This window comes from Equus caballus, chromosome 23 (assembly GCF_041296265.1).
Source record: "Equus caballus isolate H_3958 breed thoroughbred chromosome 23, TB-T2T, whole genome shotgun sequence".
Taxonomy (NCBI): Eukaryota; Metazoa; Chordata; class Mammalia; order Perissodactyla; family Equidae; genus Equus; species Equus caballus.
The window spans coordinates 54,218,516-54,228,442 of NC_091706.1; the positions used below are offsets into that span (position 1 = coordinate 54,218,516).

A 9,927-nucleotide genomic window follows, 5' to 3' on the forward strand; every position below is an offset into this window, starting at 1 on the left:
TTGTACTTTGCATTTGCTTTGGAAGGTAGTCCACAAGATGATTTCTTTCAATGGTTTCTTTCACTTTTCTTGATCACTAATTCTACTTGCTCTTCTTTTGGTAGAGTGACAACGTCTTGAACACTGGAAAGATTATACTTTACCATAAAAATAATCAGCCCCTGATAAGCATAAAAGGAAAAGAAGCATGTCTTTTGCTTTTTTGAAACAACTGAGGGGTAATTATAGACGTGGTGAAAAAAAAATCGCTATTGACTATTAGATATTAACACCCAAGTAGTTTGTTTTTAACATTTCCCATAAGGGAAGGGCAATATAGAATCTCAATGTCAGTTAAATTAGTGGTATTTATTTGCTGAAGGCCAGTTACCTAGCTTCATAAGATGAATTATTTGGGCCAGGAGTCATAGTGTGTTTGCCATAATACAGAAATAAAATATGATAAAAGCATTCCTATGTAAACACTTTCTCAAAGCTGTTTGGAATTTTATGGATCATGAGCTCTCCTTTTGAATCTGTTTCATTCCCTAGATCTGAAATTACTAATTTTAGCCATTAGAACACAAGAAACTTCAAAGAAATTTTGCTTTCATGGCAAATCATCCTTGTTTCTTCATCCATCCATTCAGCTGAAAAAGGAAATATAAAAATGAGGCCAAATGAATAAATCAATGAATTCTGAACTTATTTCACTTCTAGATCTTGGAATGAAGCTCAGGTAGTAAGATTTGTACAAACCTTGGTAATATTTTAGATTTAGATACAGAAATTAACAAACATATTTTTCTGTAATTTCTCAATGGAGCCAGAAGCAGGGCTCGTGGATGTAGAGCTACATTTGTTTGCATGTATCCTTCCAAGTGTAGTCTTTAACAAATTTAACAGTGTATACCTACTTGTGCTGCTGATAAAACACACCAGCCAAACCCATCTACCAGGTGGCTTTTGAAAACTGAATTACTTTTACATGCATTAATAAATTACTATTTCAGTGCAACCAGGTGGTACTTGATTTTCAATAATGTTTTAGTGTGTGTATATATATATATATACACACAATATATATGTTCATATATGAATATGTATATATATATTCATAAAACAAAAACAATGTAAAATGGTACTGTGAGATCCACAACCATATTTTCTTGTTTTAGTTTCCCGTAATATCAGGTTGTCATTGGGTTCCACAATTTCTTTAAATTTGGAATGAAATCACATGTTGCATTATGTATTTCAAGGGATTATTTTCATTACTCAGCCTCATACAACTAACAAATTTGAATGTCTCGGAACTTAGGAAGTAGAGGACAAAATAAGGGATTTCATAAATCAAATGGAAGATTTTAAATGATCATTTGGCTTCTTTTATGCAGAATGCTTCTTAGTAATTGTAAAACAATATAAACTTTAAAAATACTATTCTTATAGTCAGTAATGATCGGGTGCTTAGGTGATAACTAGAATTGTATTTTCTGTCCTTATGGCTTAATTTGAAAGTGGGGATTCCATTACCTTTGTTCCAAAAGTGTCTTTTAGGCTTTTCTTTTGGGGCTATTCTCCATACTGTTGACATTTTAAAATAGATTTAAAACAATCTGTTCAGATTTATTAGATGCTATAGAAAGAAAAAGTATCCTAGGAACTTACAAGGGAGGCCTTTGTGTACTGCTTTTTCTTTTTCAAAGTATTTGACTTTATGCCTATCATTAATAATTTTGGAGAACAGGATGGAGCAGTGGGAAAACAAAACAACACAAAATCTTAAGCTTTGGTGCCAGATAGACTTACTTTGTACAATCATGGAATGAATATCTTGTGACCTTTGACAAGTTACTTGATATTTCTCTGTCTCATTGTCCTTATTTGGGAAGCAATATGTATCTCACAGGTTTGTTTTAAGTGTTAAATGAACAAACGTATTTTAAAGCATGCTTGGCACAAGTTGTGTGTCAATAAATGTTTATATATTTTTTCCAATGAGATATTCTCTGATTCCTTTTTTTAAAGATTGGCACTTGAGCTAACATCTGTTGCCAATTGTCTTTTTTTCCTTCTTCTTCTCCCCAAAGCCCCCCAGTACATAGTTGTATATTATAGTTGTAGGTCCCTCTGGTTGTGCTATGTGGGACACCACCTCAGCATGGCTTGATGAGCAGTTCTAGGTCCGTGCCCAGGATCCTAACAGGCAATAACCCTAGGCCGCTAAAGCAGTACGTGCAAACTTAACCACTTAGCCACCAGGCTGGCCCCTGCTCTGATTCTTAACTCAGCTTCCCCAGTAATGTATTCATTTGGAGAATAAAGAAGTGATGGAGAAGTAAAGATGTGTTTATTTAGCTCAAAGGAATCCCTTCTTTAAATCTCTCAAATTCTTTTTTTCTGTTCCCTTGTCTCTGTCTGTCTGTCTCTCACACACACACACCATGTATAAATCTTTCTATGGCAAGTGTAAGAAGTTTTTATAAATTGTTGTTGGTATCACTTATCAACAATTATTTCAAAGAGTGAAATAAGTGAACCCCTCTGAATCTTTAATATCTCTCAGGAGTGAGTGGTAAATCCATGGACATACATTAAACCACATTTCCCACATTTTGGAGTCCAATCTCTGTTTTTTCTTTATTAAAGGAGTGAAGTATCAGTTGTTCCAATGCAGTAAGGAATGAAGCAACACTGGAAATTAAATTCCAAAGCAATGCACCTTTAGTTTGTCAGACATATTAAGACATCCCATGAGCCGTCATACATTTTCAAGAGTTTTATACTCAGTCTACTCTTTCAGCAACTCTTTGGGAAATATCCCAAGATAATTTACTGGGTAAGTGCTTCGATCTTCTAAAAGACATTTGGAATATTTCATAGTTTGACCCCCTGAGACACTCTAGTAAAGGAAACAGAAAATTTAACAAAGAAATAAATAGGTTAAGGATGCAAGTAATCTAGTCGTTGCCACTATCCCATAGCTTCATTTAAGAGCTGTAGGTGTTCCTCACCTCTTTACCACGGGCCATGAGTTACTTTGTTATTTAAAGTCTCCCCATTAAGTAAGACTGTTACTGAAGAACAACTTAGAAGTACAAAATATCAGGCAATCTTTTCAAGCGGCAATTCACAGGGGGGTTTCTGTATCCTATCGTATAGAGATGAAGCAAATCGTTACCGTTAACGGCTACAGCTGCTCTCGCTACAATCCACCACTTCATTCCGCGCGTTGATAGCAGAAACGCCGCACGAATCTCGCCTCGACTGAATGACACACAGCAAGCGCCAGCCCCTTTCTGAGAGCTGTCCTGCACCGTCTTGATCCGGGCATTTTAAAACATGCGTGCAAATTCGTGGCGGCTTCCGCATGCTCTCTTCCCCGTCACTATCCCGTGGAGCTGGGTATGACTCTTAGGGCTTCCAGTAAGTATGGTTGTGCACGTGACTTGCAGCACGGCACGGCGTGTAAAGCGTCGGGCGCCTCCTGACGCCCGCATCCACCGCGTCCTCCGGTCCTCCGTCTTCAGCTTTGTTCTCGTAGCCTTCAGAGCCTAACGCCGGAAGTGGGGTCTTACCGGAGCTCCTTCAAGGTCACTGGGGCGAACGCATCACCAGCCTCCCACCCGAACGCCAATCACCGCCTCCTCCCACTCGGTCCCCAGCGTCTTGCCTGGGAAGATCCGCAGGTACCCGGGGTCGTTCGAGGATCTCTTCCGATGCCGCTTTTTGCCGAAAAACCCTGAAAAGTAAACGACACCTGGGAACTTCAGATTCCTCTCCGAAATCTCGCTGGAAATCCATTTGCCTCACCTCTCTGCGTTTGGCTTCACGGTGAGTGTCGACAGCGGGATCCAGAACAAAAAAAGAAAAAAGAAAAAAACCCCAAACAACTTATTCCCGGTCTGCCCCTCCTTCCCCGCGGGGAGTGAGTCGTCCTGGAAGGCTGTCAGGCTTCTGCCGCTCCACGTTTGCAGCCTTCACTGAACTAAGTTGGGGTGGGGATCTGGGGAAGAAAAGGAAGGGTCCTTGTGGGCGGCTGGGTGTCCCCGCCATCAGTCTCCCGCGGCCGCGCGCAGATAGCGGGCAATCTCGCGGTGGCCCCGCTCCTCAGCCAAGTCCACGGGCAGGCGGCCCCAGGCGTCGCGCACGTCCAGCCGCGCCCCGGCCCGGTGCAGCGCCACCAGCGTGTCCAGGAAGCCCTCCCGGGCCGCGTCGTGCACGGGTCGGGTGAGGGTGTCGGGGTCCGCGCGGTTGGGGTCGGCGCCGTGGAGCAGTAGCAGCTCGGCCACGTGGACGCTGCCCATCATCATGACCTGCGGGGGAGAGGAGAGCGGTGAGGACGAGGGTGCAGGCCTCGAGATGCAGGCCTGGGCAGGGACAGGTAGAGCCATTTCAAAGAAACTCCTATTCAGGAAGCTTCCACCTCTTGCCGAGGCGCTTCCCAGCCTCGAGTTCAGTTATGCTCTGTTTGCAATACTCCCCCCCCTCCCCCCAGCCAGTTACTCTCTGTACTCAGCACTGAGTACCATTTTCTTTTTTCAAACGTGCTAGACAAGAAAGAGCTGATGATAAAAGTGCTTATCGTCGTTGTGGGGAAAAAAATTCTTTTTGATTTCCACCAGAACATGGGAATCTATTTTGTTAAATGATTTATGGCAGAGTTAAGTTTAAAAGCTGTTGAAGTCTTAAATTATTTCCCTTCCTCTCCCCCTACCCCAGCCATAATCTGGGTTTAAAAATATTTATTAAGCAGTCAGTTGATATATATTTTTTACAAGTTAAAGCAATGCTTTAGGGGAGAAAATAAGAAACAACTAAGTTTAAAATAAGGTTGACTTTGTTTAGTCCTCGTAGTAAATCTCCTGTGGAAGACTTTACTTTTCACTGTTAAATATGTCTGTGCTCATAAATGGAATCTAGTCCACAATTTGAGCCAAAATTGGAGATAGAGGGGAAAAAGTAAATAAAGTTATGCAGTCTTATAAAATGATGAAAACAAATTGTTTTTAATGAATGGTTTACCATTTTTAACATTTTAAGTTAATGTAAATAAGGGCTAAAGCTTAGAAGATAATATATTTAATCTAACGTAAAATAAAGACTATATTTACATTGTACAGGATTTTATAATGTGCTAGGATTTTATAATCTTAAATAGTAAATATTTTACTATATAAAAAAGAGCTTGGATGTTAGCAGTCCAATCAGAGCAATGCATAACTTAGCAATGCAGTAATCTTATAGTATCCATTTGTGTAAATGTACATTATGCAAGCATTTACTTTCTTATTTTAACAATAAAACAGTTTTTGATAACTAAGTATCCAAAATGGAGCATTTGTTTTTGTGAGTCTATATGTTTTAAAATGTACCATGTAATTGAAAGTACACTTTTTTGTTTCATGAATATTAAAAACATCCATTTCCTCCCTTAAAAAGCATGAAATATTTCTAGTAGTGATATAAAGGGTATTTTTACATACAGAGAAGAGGGGAAAAAAGTGGTTCTTAATATCTCAAAAAATGGCAAGTTAAAACTATAAATAAAACCTCTTTTTACAACTATTAATATAATTTGAGGTCTTTAAGAACTACTTTACAATATTTTTGCTGCTTTAAACTATCCCTCATTTCTTATAACACTTTCTAAGAAGTCAAAAGGAATGAACATATTTTCTCTAAAATTTACACGATTAACAGGTTTCCTTAACAATAGCTTGGTTCTGGAAGGTGACAGTGAGATGAATAATAAATATGACCATAATAGTCAACAGTAAAGCACAAAACATTATTTTAGATTTTAAAGGATTTAAAAAAATATATTAGTACTAATCAAAGCAGGATTAATAGTTAAACCAATTGAATAATGGATTTTAGCAATGAAGAGGCCAATTATTTCTGACGACCCCTTGCCATTTAAAAAGGACCTAACAGTTGCTGCAGAAATGCTCTTGTAATCCAAGCATTCAGTATAATTAAATAAAAATCTACAGAAGCATATTTTTTCTTATGTAACACAGAAGAGACACTGCTAACAAAAAAAGGAATTAAGCACTGTGGTTAATGAATTCTGCCTTATTCCTTTGTATTTAATTCGTCTCTATGAGGAAAGAATACAAAGAATTTCATATTGCAGCTTAAAAGGTCACCGTAAATTTTTCAAGTGCTATGATTTTGTACGATTCCTTAAATCCAATCCAGACTGTATAATTTGTAATTTAATTATCTCTGCCGTTGAAAGTTGATCGCTGTTTGTTGAAAGACGGACAAAACAGTCCTTCCCAAATAACTTCTTTTCCCCTTTCCTCCCCAAATGAATCTATCCCTTGCATCTCTGATCGTGAGACGGGAGAGGGAATATTGATATTTTTTCCACCATTAAAAAGAAAACTAAACTGAAGTACTCGGTTTTTCAATCCCTTTAGGACTTTTGGTGGGTGAAAAGCTGCTTTTCACCTGGGCTTCACATCTCCAGCAAGGGGGACGCAGTCTAGGTCGGTGGAGATCTAGGTTCCAGCCGCGGCCCACGGAGGCCGCGCCCCCGCGTTCGTGCGCCCCCTGCCGGCGAGGCCCCGGGGCCCCAGCTACCTGGATCGGGCGCCTCCCGAAGCCGTTGACTCCGTTGGGATCCGCACCGGCTTCCAGGAGCTGCCGCACCGTCTCCACTTGCCCCCGCGCCGCGGCAGTGGCCAGGCCCGCATCGCCGCCGCCACCACCGAGCATGCCCTTGTCCTCCTCGCGCATTTCGCAGCCCCAAGACGCAAACTGGCCCGGATAATCCACCGCTGGACGTGAGCTTCGCGACGCTTCCCTCCCTCCCCACCTCGCCCTGGCGCGCTCGCCCCTCCCCGGGAGAGCTCAGCTCAGCCTCAGTCCCCGTTCGCCGTCCTTCGGCGCTTGGGGGCCCGGGCAGGGGCCGGGGGGCCCGGGCAGAGGCCGAGCGGCCCGTGGGTTGGCCGGGCTTTTCCCGGCTCGCTCCCAGGCAAAGGCGCCTCGCGCGGCCGCAGCCGAGCGCGCAGCGGCTCCGACCGCAGAATGCGGGTGCGTCGCAGCGGCCTCACTGCCCAGCTACGCTCGCGCGGAGTGGGGAGCCGGCTGGGAAGGAATCCGTTTCCAGCTGGGCGGCGGGGCCCGTCTCTCCCCACCCCCTTAGGCTCCGCCCCTGGCCGGCCGGCGGGCGCGGGCTCCTCCCACCCACTGGCGAGAAGGCCGGGCCCACAGACTACGTCACAGCCCACGAGGATAGGGGCGGGGGGGGAGCCAGCCCAGGCGGCCTGGGGCGCATGCGCCAGAAGCAGGCGCGCTGAGCCGGCAGCGCTGCTCCTGGCGTCCAGCAAGGCCTTGGCTAAGCTTTTGGAAATGTCGAATCAAGGCGCTCAGCACCTAATCCCCTCCCTCCAGCAGGCGGAGCAGAGGATTTCTTTTCCTTCAGCCCCGGGCCAGCTGGTTTCACTCTGGAGACGTTAGGCGTCCCGTCTGTAATCGAATGGCTGAGAGAAAGGCGTTGAAAATAACTCCATCTCTCTCTTAAGATGTCTGAAAGTGACAGCTCTGCACCTGTCATACAGGTTAAATTCATCCCAGGGCAGTCCTTGAACTTCACTAGCTTCACGTCTTGCATCACCCTTAGCAATTTTCTTTTGGGTGTGCCCTCCTGTTGAATCAGCCAAAAATCAGTCGCGGTGAAAAATCCTGAGGTTGCTGTTTTGAATGTGCTTTTTATTCTTTTCATCTTTGAATTATGGATACAATCCTAAAACAAAAAACAAGACCAAAAATACTAGTTGGAGATTGAGTGGCAACCTGGTACACGTAAGACCCTTAAAAAATCTAAATGTGAATTTTGAGAATCTGAGACCCCAGTTTCATGATGTTTGAACAGTAAATTTTTGTTTGCACTCTTACCTATTTAAACCCACCTCAGCAAGTATTTGACTTTTATCTACCATGAGTAATAAAGGAAATTTATGCAGCAATAATGAAACATAATAAAACTGGGGTGTGGTGCTGGGCCTGTCATTAAACAGGTTGAACCTGTCATTAAATCCTCTTCTGAAGATTTAAAGGCCAAGTGCTTTTCTTTTCTTCCTAATCTTACTAGGTCAGTTTGACTTAACATAAGCATGGCTTTAAAGAATTAAAAAATTACAGCTGATGCTCAGTTGAAATAGGAAGAGAACCACAAGTTATGTATCTGTTGCCTGAAAACTTTTGTGAGGAATTACATGAGAGTGGGCCTGTCTTAACACTGCACAGCTCCTGTTTACAACATCATTTTTGGTTCAGAGTGCTGAAGAAGATAGTCTTAAAGGGACAGAAATTGCTTGCTTAGTTACAAAAGCGACTCTACAAGTTTCTTCTAGTATATCTTAGCTTTGACTCCCTCGCCCTAGTCTACTGTAGAATGAGAAAGAGCTTTTAAAGACAGGGGGCCCATAGAAGTGATGGTTAGGGCTGAAGATCTACTGACTGAGCCTCAGCAGAGTTGAAATCCACCTGGATGGGGAAGGAAAGGAGGCTGCGTTCATAACAGTCTTTTCTCTCTCTCTCACCCCACCCCATCTCTTTGTTTTCAGTTTCTTAATTTCTCTACCTTTCACTTTTATTTGAACCTCTGCTCTTATCTGGGGAAAAAATGGTCCTTTTATTTGTTGATGGCAGCTCCATTCCATGGTCTGGCCAGAGGAATAGAAATCCACTTCTGGGTGAAAAGCATGGATGAGCTGTTTTTGTCTAGTCTTTGGGGCTAGTCCCCATGCACAGTGTATTGGAGATTATAAGTATGTAGGTAGAATGGGGGAAGAAAGACGAAAGACAGACAGTGGGAAGTCAGAGTCTTTGAAATGAGTGGCATTGGTTCTTTGCCAGTCATCTTGAGAGGCTGCGTCACTAGACTGATCACTGGTGGTTGTGGTGGCAGGTGGGCTCAGTCCAGAATATGTTCATCAGAATGCCTTAGTTACTCTGAAATTTAGTGCCCAGCAAAATGTAGCAAGGCAGGTTGCCTTTTACAAGAGTCTTGTAGGGACCTTCCTTAAATGGATCCAATAGTTAAATTTAGGTCAATAAAACTTAATTCAGCATGTCCTACGTTCCAGAAGTCCTCAATTAAATAAGATATAGGTTCTAGATTTTAAGAAAATCTCCCTAATGGCACTCAAAACTAACAAATAGTCTCAGATTCAATGCAATCTCTATCAACATTCCAATGGCATTTTTCAAAGAAATAGAACAGATAATTCTAAAATTTGTGTGGAACTACAGAAAACCTCAAATAGCCAAAGCAAACTTAAGAGAAAAGAACAAAGCTGGAGGCATCACATTTCGTGATTTCAAATTATATTACAAAACTATGGTAATTAAAATGGTATGGTACTGGCACATAGATCAATGGAACAGAATCAAGAATGCAGAAATAAACTCGTGCATAAGTTCAATTAATTTATGACGAAAGACCCAAGAATATACAATGGGGAAAGAAGGTAGGGAGTGAGAGAAATGGATCAATTGTTTTCTTCGTTTAGTTTAAATAAATTTTTTTTAAAAAAAGAAATGCATTTCCCAGTTTTATCATAACAACTACCTCCTCTTTCTCAGCTCTATAATTTCTCCTTTGGTTTATCCTCATGTTTGAAGTCTAGTTCACTGCTGGAGCAAGTCTGAATACTTATGAAGGCTAGTGGAGCAAACTACAACCCCTGCTGCTACAGCTGGTTGCAAGGCCACTACCAATACTCATTGTCTCCCTCTTCAACCACCCATTCTTGATTCCTTCATTCTTAGCACATCTAGTGGTCTGTATGTTTAACTTGCTAAGTGAAATAGACCCCCATTCCTAAGAGTTGTGAGCTGGTCATCATGCTCTCCTCAGACCATGGCTGATGTCACTTTTACTATCATGATTGGGCAGAGAAATATCAAGAGATATTCCAATGGATTATC

At 42.2% G+C, this 9,927-nt stretch overlaps 1 protein-coding gene across 1 annotated transcript; it reads right to left on the reverse strand.

Annotated features, from left to right (window-relative positions):
* Nucleotides 1–2,595: 2,595 nt before the first annotated feature.
* On the reverse strand, nt 2,596–7,070 carry CDKN2B (cyclin-dependent kinase 2B inhibitor). Its single transcript, XM_001496235.6, has 2 exons — nt 6,574–7,070; nt 2,596–4,298 (listed from the first exon to the last, which is right to left on the reverse strand). The coding sequence occupies exons 1-2, from the start codon at nt 6,727–6,729 to the stop codon at nt 4,038–4,040; spliced, it is 417 nt and encodes a 138-aa protein (XP_001496285.2). The 5' UTR covers nt 6,730–7,070; the 3' UTR covers nt 2,596–4,037.
* Between the last annotated feature and the right edge of the window lie 2,857 nt (nt 7,071–9,927).